The 24,622-nt window shown below is 46.8% G+C and overlaps 1 protein-coding gene across 3 annotated transcripts in view; it reads right to left on the bottom strand.

Moving 5' to 3' along the window:
* Positions 1–24,622, bottom strand: part of FGD5 (FYVE, RhoGEF and PH domain containing 5) — a 242,226-nt gene that overhangs the window by 45,808 nt on the left and 171,796 nt on the right. For all 3 annotated transcript variants that reach the window (XM_089663339.1, XM_089663341.1, XM_089663340.1), the window contains exons 14-15: positions 13,068–13,147; positions 1,270–1,366 (exon numbers count right to left, since the gene is read on the bottom strand). In XM_089663339.1, the coding sequence (XP_089519465.1) occupies positions 1,270–1,366; positions 13,068–13,147 (177 nt within the window). The remainder of the gene's footprint in view (positions 1–1,269; positions 1,367–13,067; positions 13,148–24,622) is intronic.

Below are 24,622 nucleotides of genomic sequence, written 5' to 3'. Positions count from 1 at the left end.
ATTGAAGACCCAGGACACTGTACATCTATAGAAGACTAAGGAGAAATCTGGAGTTCAGATTTAATGCAAAAAAGACCTGGGGCACTTAGAAGACCTGGGCACTTAGTAAACCTGGGGCACTTATTAGAAGACTGGGGTCACACAGGAGACCTGAGCACTTACTAGATGACCTGGTCACTTAGTAGAAGACCTGGGGCACTTAATATAAGACCCTGAGCACACAGTAGAAGACCCGGGGCACTGGAAAGAAAATCCAGGGCACTTTACAGAAGACCTGATGCACTTAATAAAAGACCTCAGTCACACAGAAGACCTGAACACTTAACATAATACCTGGGACACTTTGTAGAAGATCTGAGGAACTTAATAGAAGACCAAAGGTACTTAACAGAATACCTGGAGCACACAGTAGAAGAGCTGGGGCAGGGGAAAGAAAGTCCAGGGCACTTCGCAGAAGACGTGGGCACTTATTAGAAGACTTGAGGCACCTAATAGAAGACTAGGAGCAAGTAGAAGACCTGGGCACTTAGACACATGGGGCACTTATTAGAAGACTGGGGTCACATAGCAGACCTGAGCACTTACTAGACGACCTGGGCACTTACTAGAAGACCTGGGGCACTTAATATAAGACCCAGAGCACACAATAGAAGACCTGGGGCACTGGAAAGAAACTCCAGGGCACTTCACAGAAGACTAGAGGCACTTAATAAAATACCTCAGTCACACAGAAGACCTGAGCACTTAACAGAATACCTGGGACACTTTGTAGAAGATGTGGGGAACTTAATAGAAGACCAAGGGCACTTAGTAGAAGACCAGAGGCACTTAACAGAAGACCCGGAGCATACAGTAGAAGACCTGGGGCAGGGGAAAGAAAACCCAGGGCACTTCGCAGAAGACATAGGCACTTATTAGATGACCTGAGGCACCTAATAGAAGACCAGGGGCACATAGAAGACCTGGGTATTTAATAGAATACCTGGGTCACTTAATAGAAGACATGGGGCATTTCTTATAAGTCCTGGAGCATGTGCCCTCAGTGCCAGAGTCTAGCAATACAGCAAAGTGACAGTTTGCTAAGTTGCAGGATTTACACCCAAAACAAAAAGCGCAGAAAATTAATTACCACTAATACCACTGAGATAGGCTTTTTATGTTTCTGCTTTTTGGACACAAGTCACAGCATGTTCAGTTTAGAAGGCTGAGATTTGTGGTTCCCCAGCAGTTGAGGAGACATGGATCTCAGGAACCCCAGTGTACACTTACCTCTACATTGTTATAGATAGACACAGTTGGAGCTTTGTAGTATTCCTGCACCGTCCTGCTGATACAGCTAAACCAGTCGTCTCTCTCCGAGCAGGAGCTGAAAAATAAAAGAAGGAAATTCAAGATTTCTATGGAGACAGATGGACTTTATACAGTCTGTCACATCCTAAGATGGCACAGCTGGAGCCAAAACTGCGGATGGCTCAACGTTTTCGTTCCTTGCAGCCCGTGTCCCTATCACAGCAATGTTTTCCTAGACCGGTGACATTAAATTTCATAATGTCTATATTAGAGGCTGACTCGGGTCTGGCTAACTGTATCTTCTTGCGAAATTGCCTTAAATATTCAACGTGCTTTGAGCCTCCTTGACAGCGGTAGATCATCTGATTGTCTTGCGAGTGTACAAATCGCATTATAGATAACAAAGACAAAGTCACTGTCATGGAGAACGGCAATTTGGAACGTCATTTTAGAAAAGCACAAGCGACAACGGCAGGCGACAATTACCCTTGGTGTTCGAAGAATGCGCCCCGTTATGGCGGAGAAAGAAAAATGGTTGGAGACGGAGCCAATTATTTTGTGGTTGGTGTGTAACAGGGGAAAACAATATGTTAGTCGATGGATTTCATAGGATGCATTAGAGAGAAATGTATATCGGCTAATAGGTGGGGCATGCTCTGCTCCTCCGAAATTATCATTACCATGCAGATTTATTTGATGGAAAATTCAGTTTTTGTTCTGTCTTTATGTTGGCTTTAGGGTTTCAATTACTCCTAAATCATTTTAAAGGGGTTCTACACATAAATTGTAAGTAGGTTTATTTGGCAGGGCTGTTTTTCTTTCCTAGAGATTTTAAATACATTTTTAAAATAGAAGAATAAGATCTGAGAACGCAAAGAACAGCTAGATTTTTAAACATTTATTTCAGGTACTTGTATATTGCCGTCAATTTACACAGCACTTTACATATATATTGTACATTCACATCAGTCCCTAACCCTCAAGGGGCGTACAATCTAAGGTCCCTAACCCTCAAGGGGCGTACAATCTAAGGTCCCTAACCCTCAAGGGGTGTACAATCTAAGGTCCCTGACCCTCAAGGGGTATACAATCTAAGGTCCCTAACCCTCAAGGGGCGTACAATCTAAGGTCCCTAACCCTCAAGAAGCGTACAATCTAAGGTCCCTAACCCTCAAGGGGCGTACAATCTAAGGTCCCTAACCCTCAAGGGGAGTACAATCTAAGGTCCCTAACCCTCAAGGGGTGTACATTCACATCAGTCCCTAACCCTCAAGGGGCGTACAATCTAAGGTCCCTAACCCTCAAGGGGCGTACAATCTAAGGTCCCTAACCCTCAAGGGGTGTACAATCTAAGGTCCCTAACCCTCAAGGGGCATACAATCTAAGGTCCCTAACTTACATTCATACATACACATACTACGGCCAATTTAGACAGGAGCCAGTAAACCTACCAGCATGTCATGTGGAGTGTGGGAGGAAACTGGAGTACCTGGAGGAAAACCTCACAGGCACAGGGAGAACATGCCAACTCCAGGAGCAGAGGCGGACTGACCATTTAGAAACTCGGGCACTGCCCGAGGGCCCGGGGTCAGTAGGGGGCTCCATGAGATGCCCCGGGTACCTTTTTCATAGGCTTTTTTGAGTGTGGGCGAGGACACAGGGGCCCCATGATCCCTATTGCCTAGGGGCCCCATGAGTTGCCAGTCCGCCCCTGTCCAGGAGGGTGGTGCTGTGGTTGGGATTTGAATCAACGACCCGAGTACTGCCAGGTGGAAGTGTTTACCATTTAGTCACTGTTACTATTAATCTTCCATTTTAAATACATATAGGGGTCTATCTAAAAATCTATGTGCCCAGTGAATCTGTATGTACATTTGTGCAATTTGGGGAAAAATGAATGTTCTATAGGCTATTATTGTACTGCCATTTAGATACATATAGGGGACTATTTATCAAAAATAAATGCATAGTTATTTGTCCAGTGAATCTGCATGTGCGTTTGTTTTGTGTCGGAAAATGTCCGATAGGTAATTGTCTCTTTATTATGGACAGTAGTAAAATACCACATTATGGCCACTAGATTGAGTTGAGGAGCATAGGGCATACATATGTCTTCACGACAAGAGATACAATGTAACAATTTTAGTGAACACTAAAGGGAATTGGAAAATAAACGTAACTATTGGTTACATGACTGTCTCCAAGAATGTGGTGCAGGGTTTCTGAATAAGCCCAGCATCCTTTATAAGTGGAGTACAGTACTACATGATTAAAGTGTCAGTCTCCAAACTGTGGTGCGGGGGCCAGATACGGCCATTTGCTTGCCTTTATTCAGCCCTTGGGGCAATATTCCATTTACTGACTCCAGCAGCACGGCATTATTCTTCCCATTGACACCAACGATGGGGTACTTTTCCTCCTATTGATAGGAATGAAGGAGCGCTATTCCCCTCATTGACACCAATGATGGGGCACTATACTTCCCACTGAAAACAATGATGGGGCACTATTCCTCCCACTGATACCAATGATGGGGCACTATTCCTCCCACTGACACCAATGATGGGGTACTATACTTCCCACTGAAACCAATGATGGGACACTATACTTCCCACTGACACCAATGATGGGGCACTATACTTCCCACTGAAACCAATGATGGGGCACTATTCCTCCCACTGAAACCAATGATGGGGCACTATTCATCCCACTGACACCAATGATGGGGCACTATTCCTTCCACTGAAACCAATGATGGGGCACTATTCCTCCCACTGACACCAATGATGGGGCACTATTCCTCCCACTGACACCAATGATGGGGCACTATTCCTCCCACTGATACCAATGATGGGGCACTATTCCTCCCACTGAAACCAATGATGGGGCACTATAATTCCCACTGAAATCAATGATGGGGCACTATTCCTCCCACTGAAACCAATGATGGGGCACTATTCCTCCCACTAATACCAATGATGGGACACTATTCCTCCCACTGAAACCAATGATGGGGCACTATAACTCCCACTGACACCAATGATGGGGCACTATTCCTCCCACTGACACCAATGATGGGGCACTATTCCTCCCACTGACACCAATGATGGAGCACTATTCCTCCCACTGATACCAATGATGGGGCACTATTCCTCCCACTGATACCAATGATGGGGCACTATTCCTCCCACTGAAACCAATGATGGGGCACTATTCCTCCCACTGATACCAATGATGGGGCACTATTCCTCCCACTGAAACCAATGATGGGGCACTATTCCTTCCATTGACACCAACGATGGGGCACTATTCCTCCCACTGATATCAACAATGTCAAAAATAAATAAAATAAAAAATATATCTGCGCTAATATGAAAAAAAAAAAAAATGCAATGTAAAGCAGCTGCTAATCGCTGTGACCCCAAGTGAAAAAACATAAAAACAAAATAACAGCGCTAGTGAACAAATAAAAACCAGATGATTATAACATGTGGATATTTCATCAATCATAATAACATAGCGAATAGAAATAAAATAAAAGTGTCCATGGGAAAGCTGAGTTCAAGTGACAAATAAAGTCCCTTCTTCTCCAAAGAATACCAAATGCAATCTAGGTGCCGACAATACAAGACGATGTGAAAAAACTCCTCCACCTCCACATATAGATGTCTGAGCCTCTTACCAGACAAGATGGACCAGAAAATTGTAAATGGTCATAGAACACTCAGCTGGAAGGTGTGCAATCACAATCTCATCGTAGTAGACCAGCAGCCGTAAAGGAGGATACGCCAAAATGGTTGAACCATGAAAAGGTGAAGGTAGTCAGGGGTGTATTTACCACAAGGCAAACAAGGCATTTGCCTAGGGCAGCATTTCTCAGGGTGACAGAACCACTCCCCGGAAGAAGGGGCAAAAGAAAGGACACACGCGGTATGGGGACCAGGTGGGATCCGAGAGAGGCTGCGGGCTGCTTGACGGTGTATACAGAGCCTGACTCTCATTCCAGGGGATGTCTGGAGCTGTGAAGTTGAGTGTCTTTCTCTCTCTCACTGGGGGGGGGGGGGAGGGATGTCCGGTGTATAGAGGGTGGTGGTAGTGGACGGCTTTCTCAGGTAGGGTGGTGGTTTGGGACGTGTTGGTTGGTGTCAGGCTTTCTCTGTGGGGAGGAGGGTGGATTTTTGTGTTGCCTAGGGTAGCACAAAACCTAAATACAGCACTGGAGATAGTAGCACTACACACTCAAATAGTGGCCATGCTATCCATAATATTAAAAAAACAAAAACAAAAATCACATACATGGTGAAGTATGCCCAAAAGGATCTTTATTCATTAAAATCCACCATTCACATTCCAAGAAAGTTCCATTGAAAGATAAAAAATTGTGCTTACATAAGCAATATGGCAAGCTGATGGCTCCAACGTGGACAGACACTCAACACAGTCGGCAACACACAGGCCAGCGTAGCAACGCGATGACGTCACACATACCGGCCCTGCCCTACAAGTTTCATCGTATAGACGTCTTCCGGGGGATTTGGCTGACGTGGCCCACCAGGCTCCACTTCAAAACTAACCTTAGAAAGTATTATTTTACTGAAGTAGTTAATGCTTGGAATACACTTCCAGCAGAGGTAGTGAGTTAGTCAACAGTAAGTGACTTCATACATTCTTGGGGCAAACATAGATCTATACTCAAAAATGTTACAAAAAAAAATACAAAAAACTAAAAATGTATACAGTCAGGTCCATAAATATTGGGACATGGACACAATTCTAACATTTTTGGCTCCATACACCACCACAGTGGATTTGAAATGAAATGAACAAGATGTGCTTTAACTGCAGACTGTCAGCTTTAATTTGAGGGTATTTACATCCAAATCAGGGGAACGGTGTAGGAATTACAACAGTTTGCATATGTGCCTCCCACTTGTTAAGGGACCAAAAGCAATGGGACAATTGGCTTCTCAGCTGTTCCAGGGCCAGGTGTGTGTTATTCCCTCATTATCCCAATTACAATGAGCAGATAAAAGGTCCAGAGTTCATTTCAAGTGTGCTATTTGCATTTGGAATCTGTTGCTGTCAACTCTCAAGATGAGATCCAAAGAGCTGTCACTATCAGTGAAGCCATCATTAGGCTGAAAAAACAAAACAAACCCATCAGAGAGATAGCAAAAACATTAGGCGTAGCCAAAACAACTGTTTGGAACATTCTTAAAAAGAAGGAACGCACCGGTGAGCTCAGCAACACCAAAAGACCCGGAAGACCACGGAAAACAACTGTGGTGGGTGACCGAAGAATTCTTTCCCTGGCGAAGAAAACACCCTTCACAACAGTTGGCCAGATCAAGAACACTCTCCAGGAGGTAGGTGTATGTGTGTCAAAGTCACCAATCAAGAGAAGACTTCACCAGAGTGAATACAGAGGGTTCACCACAAGATGGAAACCATTGGTGAGCCTCAAAAACAGGAAGGCCAGATTAGAGTTTGCCAAACGACATGTAAAAAAGCCTTCACAGTTCTGGAACAACATCCTATGGACAGATGAGACCGACATCAACTTGTACCCGAGTGATGGGAAGAGAAGAGTATGGAGAAGGAAAGGAACTGCTCATGATCCTAAGCATACCACCTCATCAGTGATCATGGTGGTGGTAGTGTCATGGCGTGGGCATGTATGGCTGCCAATGGAACTGCTTCTCTTGTATTTATTGATGATGTGACTGCTGACAAAAGCAGCCGGATGAATTGTGAAGTGTTTCGGGAATATTATCGGCTCATATTCAGCCAAATGCTTCACAACTCATTGGACGCTTCACAGTGCAGATGGACAATGACCCAAAGCAGACTGCAAAAGCAACCAAAGAGTTTTTTAAGGGAAAGAAGTGGAATGTTCTGCAATGGCCAAGTCAATCACCTGACCTGAATCCGATTGAGCATTTCACTTGCTGAAGACAAAACTGAAGGGAAAATGCCCCAAGAACAAGCAGGAACTGAAGACAGTTGCAGTAGAGGCCTGGCAGAGCATCACCAGGGATGAAACCCAGCGTCTGGTGATGTCTATGCGTTCCACACTTCAGGCTGCAATTGACTGCAAAGGATTTGCAACCAAGTATTAAAAAGTGAAAGTTTGATTTATAATTATTATTCTGTCCCATTACTTTTGGTCCCTTAACAAGTGGGAGGCACATATGCAAACTGTTGTAATTCCTACACCGTTCACCTGATTTGGATGTAAATACCCTCAAATTAAAGCTGACAGTCTGCAGTTAAAGCACATCTTGTTCGTTTCATTTCAAATCCATTGTGGTGGTGTATAGAGCCAAAAATGTTAGAATTGTGTCCATGTCCCAATATTTATGGACCTGACTGTACATTAATGTAAGAAAGGCAGACTTGATGGACCAGTTGGACTTTTTCTGATGTCACTTTTTTTTATTTTTCTATGTTTCTTGTAAAGAAAATATCACTTTTGTGTGGACTGAACCGCTAAATACAAATTTATTTGGTAAAATAAAGATTTTGTAATAAAGAAACTGTTCATTTATAAAGGTTTTTAACTTTAAAAAAGAAAAATTAAATTGGAATTAGCCCAGACCCATTCATTTTTTTCCCTTTAATGGAACGAGCAGCAAAACCTGACACCCAGCGAGCGTTTTTACAACCGTTCAATCAGAAAATGTTAATTCGCAGTGATAGATGTGTTTTAAAACGCTCAGAAACCTTCTATGCTGTCAGGTTTTTAGATGAGTTTTAAATTTTACAAGGTGGAGAAAAGAAAAAATTCTAAGCAATAATAAAAAAAAAAGTGAGTTTGAAAGGAGAAAACACTAATGGAATCTGTCAGGGGTTTCTTAGCGCCAAACATATGGTTTGGTTAACAGCCGCCATCAGAGCGATTTTATAAATTTCATTAGCCGAGGACAGCGAGTTTGGGATGCTGCGCACACACGCTTAATATCAAACATGCTCTCGGTCCGCGATTCTCTGTGCATCATTAAGCCCTCGCGGGTGGAAATCACACGTATTGAGCTGCCAAGGCATGTCGCTAACACACGTCCTTTGGGCTTCCCGAGGTGAGTTATGTGCAAATTGGTTCCACCTTTTCACAAATGAAGAGGTAGCGCTAAGTTGGGGATGGCTTTTTAGGAGGCTGGTGCGTGCTAGCGGGGATCAGGTTGGCCGCTTAATGAGCAGTGGCTGAGCAATGACCCTGCGGGTGAATTACAATTCTCATTATTGAAGAAGGGTCTGTAAGCAATCGGCAGGGACATTAGGATGGTGGGATGCGTGTATCCAAAGATGAAATATGAAATGGTTACACAATGCAGGGATCGATATTTGATGGTAAAGTAGAGGCAGATTCGATCGTGAATGGGTGTCATGCTCGGCTTACTAGGCAGCTAGGACCATAGTATAGTGGCAGAAGATGAAAAAAAACCTTTGATGAGGCTATGGCAGAGGTTCAATCGTGTTGGAATGACAGGACTTAAGAAGCTAAACACTATCCAACGCATAAAAAATAGGAAAGGATGTATCAGCCGCACTCCCAGGGGAGGACTGACAACTCATGGGGCCCTTAGGCAATAGGGGATGATGGGGCCCCTGTGTCCTTGCCCAAACTCAAAAAAGCCTATGAAAAAGGTACCGGGGCATCTCATGGGGCTCCCTACTGACCCCGGGCCCTCGGGCAATGCCCGAGTTTCCAAATGGTCAGTCCGCCCCTGCGCACGCCAATCTTAGCTCCTCCTACCGTATTTATTAATAGTCAATAAATTGACTACATACAACATCTCCACCCGAGAACCAACCTTCCTTGATGCGTTTCACCAATCTTGGCTTGCTCACAAGGACAGGGGAAGTACTATCAACACGTTGCATGGCCAATAAAGCCACTTCTTCAGGGACTGATTAGCCTCCCCTCTGATGATGTGCCATAGCACGAAAGGCCGTAGGAGGAGCTGACAGAGCGTGACGTCATTGCCGCCGGAGCCACGAGGAAGCCCGGCGGCCATCTTTTAAAGGGGTCAGTGCTGCAATACTCTGCATTTTTTAATTGTGCTTTACTCTTGTTATGGACCACCTGGTGTACTCTAGCAGTCCCCAGGACAGGATTCCCCAGGGCGCGGAGTCTAAACCCCAGTCCGCTTGTTCACCAGAGCCCCTGATGGTGGGGATGGGCTTGGAGCGGACAGTGACCAGGTCGCGGCCCCTGAGTACACCCACCTGAGGTGGAGGAATCACCAGAGGTAATGACAGGTAGAGAGCCTGACGTGAAGAGGCAGACAGGTCTGGAGAGTAGCAGCTAATCCGTGCGGGTCGGATGGATGGCTGAGCAATAGCGTGGTCAAAACGGGCCAGGTCGGTAACAGAGGGGTCAGCGTGGTACAAGGCAGCAGGCAGAAGAATAGTCAGGTCACTCGCCGGGGTCGGTACCAGTAGTTCAGATCAGGTAGGGATATCCAAAAGAGAGGTCAAACTTAGCCAGGGGTCAGAGCAGGAGAAGTCAGCAGAGGTCAGGTCCAGGCAGGTCAGCAACGAATCTCAAACAACGGGAACACAGGAACCAGATCAGACCATACGGCAACTTGTGTCTGTGCAGGGCTGATTTAAGTAGCCCGCCCTGCACCTGACAGGTGCAGCCTAGGTCCTAGTGCCTGCCCAGCACCGTCATAGGCGACGGGTGCTCCTGGGTCCTAGTGCCCTGATGCCTGCATGTCTTGACAGACACCTACGCATGTGCAGACCCATGCGTCGCGATGGTCCCTGACAACTCTGCATATTACCCTGATTTTTAACCTTTGATTATAATAGAACATACTACACTATTGGCACTTGTTTTTTGGCTCCTATGTGGAGCTGTTAAACCCGCAGATAGTTCCTATTGTATCCAGCATCCGGCCCTGTATCCAGGCTGAGCGCCCGTCTATCCTTAAGGGGACCTCTGGACCCAGCAGATTCTCACATTACCCCAAGCTTGATGACCATGACATAGAAGAAAGCTCAACATCCGTCCATCACAGATTCCTACTTGGTGGTTATGCACTTATATGCGCATTATCCATGCGCGTTCGGTGAGTGCGCACTTTTATCATTGATTCCAGTCACAAGTTTATTGAGAAATCTGCTGCTTAGGAGATCATCAAACTTTACTCACTTATCGATTGAACTAACTTATATCTATTTATTTATTTATATAAGATTAGCGCTGCACTTTATTTTATTTACTTCTTCAGGGACTGGCCACTTCTTCAGGGACTGGCCACTTCTTCAGGGACTGGTGCAGAACTGGCTCTATTGGCCATGCAATGCATTGTTACATAGTTAATCATGTCAAAAAAAAGCTTAAAGTGTTACTAAACCCACAACAGTCTGTAGATGCAGTAAAGCATGCTTGTTATACTCACTGTGGGACCTAAGGGGTTAATCCTCTGCATTGTGTAAAGAGGCTGTTTGATCTGGCCTTCTCTGATACTCCCCTGCTTTTATCGTCCCCAATCCATCTGCTGATAGTACAGAGCTCTAGGAGGCACTCTGTGCATACCCAGTTTGGTGTGTCTTGCTAGAGAGATCTTTTTGTTTTGTTTTTTGGAGGGTGCGTGTGATCGGTACAGCGCCAATTAGCAATGTCCAGACAGGGGGTCGTGGGGTCATGCAGCCTCATAGGACAGTCAGAGGAGAATGAAAACTCCTCGCACAAGCTTTAATCAGTGCTCAGCTGGACACTGATAGAAGTCACACTACTGCTGATGAGAAAAGGTATTTAGCTGTTTATATTTACTAAAATAATGGCATTTCCATGTTCTGTGTACTGTGGGAGAGCAGATATAGTGAATGCGGGGTCCGGGGAGAGCGGATATAGTGAATGCAGGGTCCAGGGAGAGCGGATATAGTGAATGCAGGGTCCAGGGAGACCAGATATAGTGAATGCGGGGTCCGGGGAGAGCGGATATAGTGAATGCGGGGTCCGGGGAGAGCAGATATAGTGAATGCAGGATCTGGGGAGAGTGGATATAGTAAATGCGGGGTCTGGGGAGACCGGATATAGTGAATACAGGGTCTGGGGAGACCGGATATAGTGAATGCGGGGTCTGGGGAGACCGGATATAGTGAATACAGGGTCTGGGGAGACCGGATATAGTGAATGCGGGGTCCGGGGAGAGCGGATATAGTAAATGCGGGGTCCGGGGAGACCGGATATAGTGAATGCGGGGTCCGGGGAGAGCGGATATAGTGAATGCAGGGTCCAGGGAGACCGGATATAGTAAATGCGGGGTCCGGGGAGATCGGATATAGTGAATGCGGGGTCCGGGGAGACCAGATATAGTGAATGCAGGATCTGGGGAGACCGGATATAGTGAATGCGGGGTCCGGGGAGAGCAGATATAGTGAATGCGGGGTCCGGGGAGACCAGATATAGTGAACGCGGGGTCCGGGAGCGCGGATATAGTGAATGCGGGGTCCGGGGAGAGCGGATATAGTGAATGCAGGGTCCGGGGAGAGCAGATATAGTGAATGCGGGGTCCAGGGAGAGCGGATATAGTGAATGCAGGGTCCGGGGAGAGCGGATATAGTGAATGCAGGGTCCGGGGAGAGCGGATATAGTGAATGCAGGGTCCGGGGAGAGCAGATATAGTGAATGCGGGGTCCGGGGAGAGCAGATATAGTGAATGCGGGGTCCGGGGAGAGCAGATATAGTGAATGCGGGGTCCGGGAGAGCAGATATAGTGAATGCAGGGTCCGGGGTTTAGTAACCAATGGAATAAATAAATAAAAACCTCTAAATACACATTTCCATTTAGTTGATCAAGAGCTGTGGTCTTCAAACTGTGGCCTGTTGGCCGAATGCAGCCCTTTGCTTGCCTGTATGCAGCCTTTTGGGCACTGTTCCTCACACTGATATGAGGCACTATTCCTCCCATAGACTAGACACCAATGATGGGCTCATTCCTTCCACTGACACCAATGATGGGGCACTATTCCTTCCACTGACACCAATGATGGGGCACTATTACTTCCAATGGCACCAATGATGGGACAATATTCCTGCTACCGACCCCAACCATGGGGCACTAGTTCCCCCACTGACACCAACAATGGGGCACTAGTTCCCCCACTGACACCATTGATGGGGCACTGATCCTCCCATCAACACCAACAATGGGCCAGTAGTCCTCCCACTGACACCAGCAATAGGGCTCTGAATCTCCCACTGACACCAGTGATGGGGCACCGATCCTCCCACTGACACCAATGATTGGGCACTATTTCTCTTCCTACTTACCACAGGCGCCATATAATTTTATTTACTCCCACTGACCACCAAGCCTGAGACATTTTCTACTCCAACTGACCACAGTTCGGCCCTCTTAAAATCTGATGGACAGTAAACTGTCCCTTTGTTTAGAAAGTTTGATGTATGCAGGAAAATAGAGGTTCCGACCGGGTCTGCCTGAAAAACGAGCAGGCGGACCAGATCAGAAAGTCTGTGTGAAAGGGGCCTAAAAGGTAAATCTCCCCAATGGGAAAACAATGACTCAAAGTTCCTGGTAGAGGTTTAAAATCTTCCGTACTTTATCAAAAATTTAAAAAATAAAGTTTTGGCTTAGATACACTTTTTTTTACTTCAATTGTGGTGGATTACAGACTAAGAGATATGAAAAGAATGGCTGCTATCTATGGCTGGCTGGGCTCAAGCTGACTGCCCACTGCCACGCTGGAAGAACATAAAGGAAGGTAGTGGTCTAATTTGTGGAGATCAGGAGAACCCATCTTACCTGGCAGACAGAGTCAGGCAGCACTCCATACATTCAATTTTCAGGACATTCTGAGCGTTTTCTACAATTGGCCGGCTCACCTAGGAGAAAAGTGCAACAATAAGATGGGACCGTCCAATGGTTGTTCAACATTCTGATAGAAGAAGATCCAAGAAGAGTAATAAGCAAAACCCTACTACAATTTGCCATAGAAAGGTCTCCGGGGCTTTCCTTGAGGTGCCTGCTGCCTACAGGAGAAAGGGGCACTTAGCATGCTTGGGTTGCTCTCTATCAAGCGGTGTACCTCAGTGGACACTATAGAAAATAGGATTTCTGTACTCACCATAATACCCTTTTCTCTGAGTCCATTGAGGGACACAGCTTGATAGTAAGAAACCTAGGGATATACTGCCACTCACAGGAGAAGTAGACACTAAGCAAACCTGCTTACTATCAAGCTGTGTCCCTCAATGGACAAAAGAGAAAATAGGATTTTTGTACTCACCCTAATACCCTTTTCTCTGAGTCCATTGAGGGACACAGCTTGATAGTAAGAAACCTAGGGATATACTGCCACTCACAGGAGAAGTAGACACTAATCAAACCTGCTTACTATCAAGCTGTATCCCTCAATGGACAAAAGAGAAAATAGGATTTTTGTACTCATCATGCTGGAGGTGAATGTAGTCTTATTAGCTTTCAGAGTATGCCCCTTCTAATATCCTTTTCTCAGATGCTAATGAGGGACACAACTTGATAATATGAAGCCTAGGGTTATACTGCCTTCTACAGGAGAAATGGACACTAAGCAAAACTAGGTTGCTTAATATCAAGCTGTGTCCCTCAATGGACACTAAAGAAAATGCAATTTTTATGCTCACCATAAAATCCTTTTTTCAGAGTCCATTGAGGGACACAACTTGAGAGTAAGAAGCCTAGGGCTATATTGCCACCTACAGGAGAAGTAGGCACTAAGTAAAACTGGGTTGCTTACTATCAAGCTGTGTCCCTCAATGGGCAATAATGAAAATAGGATTTTTGTACTCATCAAAAAATCCTTTTCTCAGATGCTAATGAGGGACACAGCTTGATAATATGAAGCCTAGGGTTATACTGCCTTCTACAGGAGAAATGGACACTAAGCAAACCTGGGTTGCTTACTATCAAGCTGTGCCCCTCAATGGCCAATAGAGAAAATAGGATTTTTTTACTCATCATGCTGGAGGTGATTGTAGCAGTATTAGCTTTCGGAGTATGCCCCTTCTAAAATCCTTTTCTCAGACGCTAATGAGGGACACAGTTTGATAATATGAAGCCTAGGGTTATACTGCCTTCTACAGGAGAAATGGACACTAAGCAAAACTGGGTTCCTTAATATCAAGCTGTGTCCCTCAATGGACACTAAAGAAAATGCGATTTTTATACTCACCATGAAATCCTTTTTTCAGAGTCCATTGAGGGACACAACTTGAGAGTAAGAAGCCTAGGGCTATATTGCCACCTACAGGACAATTAGACTCTAAGCAAAACCGGGTTGCTTACTATCAAGCTGTGTCCCTCAATGGACAATTGGGAAAATAGGATTTTTGTATTCACCAAAAAATCCATTTCTCAGACGCTAATGAGGGACACAGCTTGATAATATGAAGCCTAGGATTATACTGCCTTCTACAGGAGAAGCAGACACTAAGCAAACCTGGGTTGCTTACTATCAGGCTGTGTCCCTCAATGGACAATAGGGAAAAGAGGATTTTTGTTCTCACCAAAAAAATCCTTTTCTCGGATGCTAATGAGGGACACAGCTTGATAATATGAAGCCTAGGGTTATACTGCCTTCTACAGGAGAAATGGACACTAAGCAAAGCTGGGTTGCTTAATATCAAGCTGTGCTCATCAATGGCCAATAGAGAAAATGACATTTCTGTACTCACCATAAAATCCTTCTCTCAGTGTCCAATGAGAGGCACCGCTTGATAACAAGCAACCGCATTCTGCCTAGTGCCTATTTCTCTTGTAGGTGGCACTACAATCCTAGGCTTCGTACCATCAAGCTGTGTGCCTTCATGGACAATAGAGAAAACACTAATCCCAGAAGAAGACTCCATAAGGTGCCTGAGAATACTTAGATTTTTCCACCATCTGTTTTGTGTGCCTTTCATTGTCACGCTCCTTACATGTGCCCCACCTATGGCTTTGACTTGGAGCTTTGGCTTCCACTATCCAGTAAGGAAGCCTCGGTGACCAACAAAAAAGGCACCTTATTAGTGGAATGGTGGGAGGGTGTGCCAAAGGTCTAGGCTGGGGTTGACGTCAAGGCAAGGAATGCATCCAGCTTTGAGGGACCTTTCAATGGCACACAACACGAATAGCTGAAAATTCCACATGTGGGGAGGTACCTTGTGGTGCCCATGTCTAGGAATGACCCTGGTAGTACCACACTTCCTGTCTTAGAGTGCCAAGGCTCATTCATCATACTATACAGAGCAGTAATGTTGTCCCCCTGGGACATAAAGGGCATTGGGACTACAGAACAATTCCTCTTCACCCAACCTCTACAACATAAGGAGGAGGCAAATTAAGCAAAGTGGGGAGACCGCAAAGTGGGGGGGCGACACTGAGGTTGGGGTGTCAAAACAGGACACTCTGTCCTCACTGCAGCCCACTAACATTTCTCTATATACACAGGGCAGCTTATTGCTAGGATGCTGGTGGCTCAGTTGCACAGTGTCATTGGTTGTTATGGTAAAGGCAGCCACTTGCAACACAACAACCAATGATGCTGTACAGCCTGGCTGCCTGCATCCTAGCAACCAATGACACTGTGCGGCCTAGCCACCGGTGTCCTAGCAACCATTGATGCACGGCTGCATAGCATCCTTGGTTGCTAAGGTGCTGGCGGCTGGGCTAGAGCATCACTGGTTGTTGTGCCAGTGTCCTAGCAACCATTGATGCACAGCATCCTTGGTTGCTAAGGTGCTGGTGGCTGGGCTAGAGCATCATTGGTTGTTGTGCCAGTGTTCTAGCAACCGAAGGGGAGGTGGTGGCAATAATGAGGTGGCATCCAGTACCTCAGGTGGTACTTAACCTGAGCGAGCTCCTAGGGGAAGGTATTCATTAGTTTCCAGAGGTGAACTGGATAACACTTCTTGAGATAACAATGAAGAGAAAGAGAGCACAGAAACTTGCAAGCTCACCGGATTACTGGAAGGATTAAAATGTTTCTTTTTCAGTCGAAAATGTCCCATCACCCACCCTTCCCTGCCACCACCAGGAGATAAAGCGGAGACTGCATGACGTCATTGAGACCGGCTGGAAGACTGCAGGAAAATGGTATGTATAAGGTTTTTTTTTAAATAAATAAAAAAAAAAAAAAACCTGGGGGTGGCGCTGGAGTGTGAGGGGTGGGGGCAATGGGCGGGGGATGTTAAGTAAGTTGTACTCCTTTAGTAAATGAGCCCCACTGTGCCCAAACCCCCCGATATATAAGCTCCCAGCTTGTTAATTTGTATGTTTATAGACCAGCTGTTGTAGGCACCAAAGTGCAAAATCCCCCGCGAGGTGTAATCTGTGTCCACAGGGAGCCAAGTGCTAATATTAATGTCGTGTTTTATCTGCTCTGGAATTTTACAAGCAAAGATATGAGCCGCTCCATTCTTACTGCGCCTCAGTCGGCAGTATTCCGAAGGTTAGAACGAGGGCCAGCGGTTTATGGTGATATTACTAGACCTCCGCTACCACCACAGGAGGATATTAGATGTGCAAAGCCGGAGTTTAACTTTCCCCTTGCTGAAAACACTTATTATCACATATATTAATTCCCTGCGTGTATTTATATATAAAACAACTTCATTATAATGTAAAATACTGATATAAATATCTCTTACCAAAGAACTGAAAGATTGCGTCAATAAGAAGAACATTCATTTTCTCTCTCTCTATATACAGTATATATATATATATATATGTACACATATCTATCTATCTTTATTATCTATCTATCTACACATCCCCCTCTCTCCATCTCTCTCTCTCTGTATCTCTGTATCTCTCTCTCCCTCTCTCTCCCCCCCTCTCCCTCTCCCTCTCCCTCTCTCTCTCTCTCTCCCTCCGCCTCTCCCCCTCCCCCTCTCCCTCCCTCCCTGTACCTCTCTCTCCGTGTCTGTCTCTGCGGCTCTCTCTCTCCCCTCTCTCCCTCTCTGCGCCTCTCTCCCTCCCTCTGCGTCTCTCTCTCTCCGCGTCTCTCTCTCTCTCTGCATCTCTCTCTCTCCGCATCTCTCTCTCTGCATCTCTCTCTCCCTCTGCGTCTCTCTCTCTCCGCGTCTCTCTCTCTGCATCTCTCTCTCTCTGCGTCTCTCTCTCCCTATGTGTCTCTCTCTCGGGCCCCCCTCTCTCCCCCCCCCCTCTCTCTGTATCTCTCTCTCTCTCTCTCGCTGTATCTCTCTCTTTCACTGTATCTCTCTCTTTCTTTCTCTCTGTATCTCTCTCTCCCTCCCCCCCCCTCCGCCTCCCCCCCTCTGCCTCTCCCTCTCCCCCTCCGCCTCTCCCTCTCCCCCTCCGCCTCTCCCTCTCTCTGCATCTCTCTCTGTATCTCTCTCTCTCTGCATCTCTCTCTCTGTATCTCTCTCTCTGCACCCCTCTCTCTCTGCATCTCTCTCTCTCTCTCCCTCTCTCTCTATCTCTCTCTCTGTCGCTTGCTGTATCTCTCTCTTTCGCTGTATCTATCTCTTTCTCTCTCTCTGTATCTCTCTCTGCATCTCTCTCTCTCCCTGTATCTCTCTCTTTATCTGTATATCTCTCTCTGTGTATCTCTCTCTCTCTGTATCTCTCTCTCTCTCTGTATCTCTCTCTGTATCTCTCTCTGTATCTCTCTCTGCCCCCCCCCTCTCTGTATCTCTCTTTCTCCGTATCTCTCTCTTTATCTCTTTGTATCTCTCTCTCTCTCTCTCTGTATATCTTTCTCTCTCTCTCTCTGTATGTATATATATATATATATATATATATATATACATACACACCTCTCCCTGTATCCCCCTCCCTGTATCTCTCTCTCTCTCTCTCTCTCTCTCTCTCACTCACTCTATATATATATATACACCTCTCCCTGTATCCCCCTCCCTGTATCTCTCTCTCTCATATATATATCTGTGTGTGTGCTTAAAAGAAAACTTTATATATACAACGGGTAAAATAAGTATTAAACACGTCACTATTTTTCTCAGTAAATATATTTCTAGAAGTACTATTGACATGAAATTTTCACAACAACCCGTGCCATCCATAAATACCAAAAAACAAAACAAATAAGTTCAGAAATTAAGTTATGTGTAATAAAATGGAATGACGCAGGGAAAGAGTATTGAACACGCCAACTGAAATTTACTGAATACTTGGTACAAAATCCTTTGTTGGTAATGACGGCTTCAAGACACCTCCCGTACGGAGGAACCAGTCGCATGCGTGGCTCGGGTGTGATTTTGGCCTGTTCTTCCACACAGTCTTCAAATCTTGAAGGTTCCGCGGGCCTCTTCTGTGAACTCAGATCTTTCGTTCTTTCCATAGATTTTCTATTGGATTCAAGTCAGGTGATTGGCTGGGCCATTCTCGCAGATTTATTTTCTTTCTTTGAAATCAATTGAGAGTCTCCTTGGCTTTGTGTTTGGGGGTCATTGTCTTGCTGAAATGTCCGCCCTCGTTTCATCTTCATCATCCCGGTAGATGGCAGCAGATTTTTATCAAGAATGTCTTGGTACATTTTTCCATTCATCCTTCCTTCAAGGACATGAAGTTTGCCAGTACCGTATGCTGAAAACCAGCCCCACACCATGATGCTCCCACCTCCATGCTTCACAGTTAGTACAGTGTTTTTGGGGGGGATGTGCAGTGCCATGTGACCTCCAAACATGGTGTGTATTACGGCATCCAAAGAGTTCCATTGGTCTCATCTGACCAGACTACATTCTTCCAGTATTTCACAGGCTTGTCTAAATGTTGTGCAGCAAACGAGTGTCAACATGCTTCTTCTTCAGCAATGGAGTCTTGTGTGGTGACGTGCGTACAGGCTGTGGCGGCTGAGTGTATTACTTATTGTTTTGTTTGAAACAATTGTACCTGCTAATTCCAGGTCTTTATGAAGCTCTCCACAAGTGGTCCTTGGCTCTTGGACAACTCTTCTGATAATTCTTTTCACTCCTCTGTCAGAAAACTTGCGAAGTGCACTTGGTCGTGGCCGGTTTATGGTAAAATTATGTTCTTTATACTTCCGGATGATGGCCCCAGCAGTGCTCACTGGAACTTTCAGAAGTTTAGTGTCAAGGTCCTACCTTTCCTCAGGGCTTGTGCTGCTCCATGTGCTGGCATCCATCTTAGATGTCTGCAAAGCATTGTGGGATCCTTTATGCTTTCAGCCTCTGCGGCTCCTCCCCCAAGTCTGCTGTTTGTAGCTGTCCATTGCATTCGTGTCCTGTCTGTTGCACAGCAGCAAGCTCCTGTTTAGTTCTCATTGCTCTCCTGGATACCGACTCAGCTTTGGCAAGACTCCTTCCTGGCTTCTGACCACGGTTCTGGCGATCATCCTTCCTGGCTTCTGACCCCGGTTCTGGCGATCATCCTTCCTGGCTTCTGACCCCGGTTCTGGCGACCATCCTTCCTGGCTTCTGACCCCGGTTCTGGCGATCATCCTTCCTGGCTTCTGACCCCGGCTCTGGCGACCATCCTTCCTGGCTTCTGTCCTACCAAGTCATCCGCTGTTGCTGTTGGACTTTCATAGCCTCTGTTTTGTTTTTGTACAATAAACCTAACTTTAATTGCACCTCCTTGTGTGTCTGGCTCCACGCTCCCTGACATTTAGAAATCCTTCTGTAACCAATGCCATCACTATGTTTTGCAACAATAAGGTTGCAAAGGTCTTGAGAGAGCTCTTTGCTTTTACCTTTTACTTTGTTTTTTCATGAGATGTTTCTTGTGTGACACCTTGGTAATGAGACACCTTTTTTAGGTCATCAGTTGAGACTGAACCAGCTGATATTAATTTACACTGACAAGGGACAGGATTGTTTTCTAATTACTGATAGATTTCAGCTGGGGTCTTGTCTTTCCATGCCTATTTGCACCTCCCTTTCTTCATGTGTTCAATACTTTTTCCCCGTGTCACTCCATTGTAGTACAAATAACCTAATTTTGGAACTTATTTGTTTTGGTTTCTTTGTATGTATGGATTGCATAGGTTGTTACCAGGGGCGGACGGACAACTCATGGGGCCCCCGGGCAATAGAGGATCATGGGGCCCCTGTGTCCTTGCTCAAACTAAAAAAATCCTATGAAAAAAGTACCAGGGGCATCTCATGGGGCCCCCTACTGACCCTGGGCCCTCAATAATGGATCATGGGGCCCCTGTGTCCTTGCTCAAACAAAAAAGCCTATGAAAAAGGTACCAGGGGCATCTCACAGGGCCCCCTATTGACCCCGGGCCCTCGGCAGTGCCCGAGTTTCCAAATGGTCAGTCTGCCCCTGGTTGTTACTGACATGTGGTGAACGTTTCATGTCAATAGCAGCTTTAGAGATATATTTACTGAGAAAAATGGTGACGTGTTCCATACTTATTTTACCTGCTGTATATATAATGGTTTTTTTTTAAGCGCACACAGATATATATACACAGTGGGGATCGAAAGTTTGGGTACCCCAGCTAAAAATGTGTATTAATGTGCATAAAGAAGCCAAGGAAAGATGGAAAAATCTCCAAAAGGCATCAAATTACAGATTAGACATTCTTATAATATGTCAACAAAAGTTAGATTTTATTTCCATCATTTACACTTTCAAAATAACAGAAAACAAAAAAATGGCGTCTGCAAAAGTTTGGGCCCCCTGCAGAGTTAATATCTTGTACTGCCCCCTTTGGCAAGTATCACAGCTTGTAAACGCTTTTTGTAGCCAGCCAAGAGTCTTTCAATTCTTCTTTGAGGTATCTTTGCCCATTCTTCCTTACAAAAGTCTTCCAGTTCTTTGAGATTTCTGGGCTGTCTGTCACGCACGGCTCTTTTAAGGTCTATCCATAGATTTTCAATTATGTTGAGGTCAGGAGATTGTGAAGGCCATGGCAAAACCTTCAGTTTACGCCTCTTGCTGTAATCCCCCGTGGATTTCCAGGTGTGTTTAGGATCATTATCCATTTGTAGAAGCCATCCTCTCTTTAACTTCAGCTTTTTCACAGATGGCATCAAGTTACCATCCAAAATTTGCTGAAATTTTATTGAATCCATTTTTCCTTCTACTCGTGAGATGTTCCCTGTGCCACTGGCTGCAACACAACCCCAAAGCATGATTGATCCAACCCCATGCTTAACAGTTGGACAGAGGTTCTTTTCATTCAATTCTGTGCCCCTTCTTCTCCAAACGTACCTTTGCTCATTCCGGCCAAAAAGTTCAATTTTAACCTCATCGGTCCACAAAACTTGTTTCCAAAATGCATCAGGCTTGTCTATATGTTCATTTGCAAAGTTCAAACGATGATTTTTGTGGTGAGGACGTAGAAGAGGTTTTCTTCTGATGACTCTTCCATGAAGACCATATTTGTACAAGTATCTCTTTATAGTGGAATAGTGACCACAACTCCAGTGTCTGCCAGATCTTTCTGGAGGGATTGTGCAGTCAAACGTGGGTTTTGAATTGTTTTTCTCAGAATCCTGCGAGCTGTTCTGTCTGATATTTTTCTTGGTCTTCCAGATCTTGCTTTAACTTCCACTGTTCCTGATGACTGCCATTTCTTAATTACATTCCAAACAGAGGATATTGACATCTGAAAACGCTTTGCTATCTTCTTATAGCCTTCTCCAGCTTTGTGAGCGTCAACTATTTTCAGTTTCAGTTTTCTAGACAACTGCTTAGAAGAACCCATGGTGCTGATTGTTGTGCCGCGACCCCTTAATACAGTTCCTCATGTTGTGGTGACCCCCAACCATAAAATTATTTTCATTGCTACTTCATAACTGTAATTTTGCAGTGGGAGGAGTAGTGCCATGTCATTGGTGTCAGTGGAAGGAGTAGTGCCCCATCACTGATGTCAGTGGGAGGAGTAGTGCCCCATCGTTGGTGTCAGTGGGAGGAGTAGTGCCCCATTGTTGGTGTCAGTGGGAGGAGTAGTGCCCCATCGTTGGTGTCAGTGGGAGGAGTAGTGCCCCATCGTTGGTGTCAGTGGGAGGAGTAGTGCCCCATCGTTGGTGTCAGTGGGAGGAGTAGTGCCCCATCGTTGGTGTCAGTGGGAGGAGTAGTGCCCCATCGTTGGTGTCAGTGGGAGGAGTAGTGCCCCATCGTTGGTGTCAGTGGGAGGAGTAGTGCCCCATCGTTGGTGTCAGTGGGAGGAGTAGTGCCCCATCGTTGGTGTCAGTGGGAGGAGTAGTGCCCCATCGTTGGTGTCAGTGGGAGGAGTAGTGCCCCATCGTTGGTGTCAGTGGGAGGAGTAGTGCCCCATCGTTGGTGTCAGTGGGAGGAGTAGTGCCCCATCGTTGGTGTCAGTGGGAGGAGTAGTGCCCCATCGTTGGTGTCAGTGGGAGGAGTAGTGCCCCATCGTTGGTGTCAGTGGGAGGAGTAGTGCCCCATCGTTGGTGTCAGTGGGAGGAGTAGTGCCCCATCGTTGGTGTCAGTGGGAGGAGTAGTGCCCCATCGTTGGTGTCAGTGGGAGGAGTAGTGCCCCATCGTTGGTGTCAGTGGGAGGAGTAGTGCCCCATCGTTGGTGTCAGTGGGAGGAGTAGTGCCCCATCGTTGGTGTCAGTGGGAGGAGTAGTGCCCCATCGTTGGTGTCAGTGGGAGGAGTAGTGCCCCATCGTTGGTGTCAGTGGGAGGAGTAGTGCCCCATCGTTGGTGTCAGTGGGAGGAGTAGTGCCCCATCGTTGGTGTCAGTGGGAGGAGTAGTGCCCCATCGTTGGTGTCAGTGGGAGGAGTAGTGCCCCATCGTTGGTGTCAGTGGGAGGAGTAGTGCCCCATCGTTGGTGTCAGTGGGAGGAGTAGTGCCCCATCGTTGGTGTCAGTGGGAGGAGTAGTGCCCCATCGTTGGTGTCAGTGGGAGGAGTAGTGCCCCATCGTTGGTGTCAGTGGGAGGAGTAGTGCCCCATCGTTGGTGTCAGTGGGAGGAGTAGTGCCCCATCGTTGGTGTCAGTGGGAGGAGTAGTGCCCCATCGTTGGTGTCAGTGGGAGGAGTAGTGCCCCATCGTTGGTGTCAGTGGGAGGAGTAGTGCCCCATCGTTGGTGTCAGTGGGAGGAGTAGTGCCCCATCGTTGGTGTCAGTGGGGGGAGTAGTGCCCCATCACTGGTGTCAGTGGGGGGAGTAGTGCCCCATCACTGGTGTCAGTGGGGGGAGTAGTGCCCCATCACTGGTGTCAGTGGGAGGAGTAGTGCTCCATCACTGGTGTCAGTGGGGGGAGTAGTGCCCCATCATTGGTGTCAGTGGGGGGAGTAGTGCCCCATCATTGGTGTCAGTGGGGGGAGTAGTGCTCCATCACTGGTGTCAGTGGGGGGAGTAGTGCTCCATCACTGGTGTCAGTGGGAGGAGTAGTGCTCCATCACTGGTGTCAGTGGGAGGAATAGTGCCACATCACTGGTGTCAGTGGGGGGAGTAGTGCCCCATCACTGGTGTCAGTGGGGGGAGTAGTGCCCCATCACTGGTGTCAGTGGGGGGAGTAGTGCCCCATCACTGGTGTCAGTGGGAGGAGTAGTGCTCCATCACTGGTGTCAGTGGGGGGAGTAGTGCCCCATCATTGGTGTCAGTGGGGGGAGTAGTGCCCCATCATTGGTGTCAGTGGGGGGAGTAGTGCTCCATCACTGGTGTCAGTGGGGGGAGTAGTGCTCCATCACTGGTGTCAGTGGGAGGAGTAGTGCTCCATCACTGGTGTCAGTGGGAGGAATAGTGCCACATCACTGGTGTCAGTGGGGGGAGTAGTGCCCCATCACTGGTGTCAGTGGGGGGAGTGGTGCCCCATCATTGGTGTCAGTGGGGGGAGTGGTGCCCCATCATTGGTGTCAGTGGGGGGAGTGGTGCCCCATCATTGGTGTCAGTGGGGGGAGTGGTGCCCCATCATTGGTGTCAGTGGGGGGAGTGGTGCCCCATCATTGGTGTCAGTGGGGGGAGTGGTGCCCCATCATTGCTGTCAGTGGGGGGAGTGGTGCCCCATCATTGGTGTCAGTGGGGGGAGTAGTGCCCCATCATTGGTGTCAGTGGGGGGAGTAGTGCCCCATCATTGGTGTCAGTGGGAGGAACAGTGCCCCATCACTGGTGTCAGTGGGGGGAGTAGTGCCCCATCACTGGTGTCAGTGGGAGTAGTGCCCCATCACTGGTGTCAGTGGGAGGAATAGTGCCAGATCATTGGTGTCAGTGGGAGGAATAGTGCCCCATCATTGGTGTCAGTGGGAGGAATGGAGAATAGTGCCCCATCATTGGGGTCAGGGGGGGGGGAAATAGTGTCCCATCGTTGGTGTCAGTGGGGGGAGGAATAGTGCCCCATCATTGATGTCAGTGTGGTGGAGGGGAGAATAGTGCCCCATCGTTGGTGTCAGTGGGGGAAGAATAGTGCCCCATCGTTGGT

Source organism: Staurois parvus, unplaced genomic scaffold (genome assembly GCF_062004578.1).
Source record: "Staurois parvus isolate SC_StPar_1 unplaced genomic scaffold, SC_StPar_1.0 ptg001670l, whole genome shotgun sequence".
NCBI classification, from domain to species: domain Eukaryota; kingdom Metazoa; phylum Chordata; class Amphibia; order Anura; family Ranidae; genus Staurois; species Staurois parvus.
Note: the sequence above shows the minus strand (reverse complement) of the source record. Positions and strands in the feature narration are given on the sequence as shown.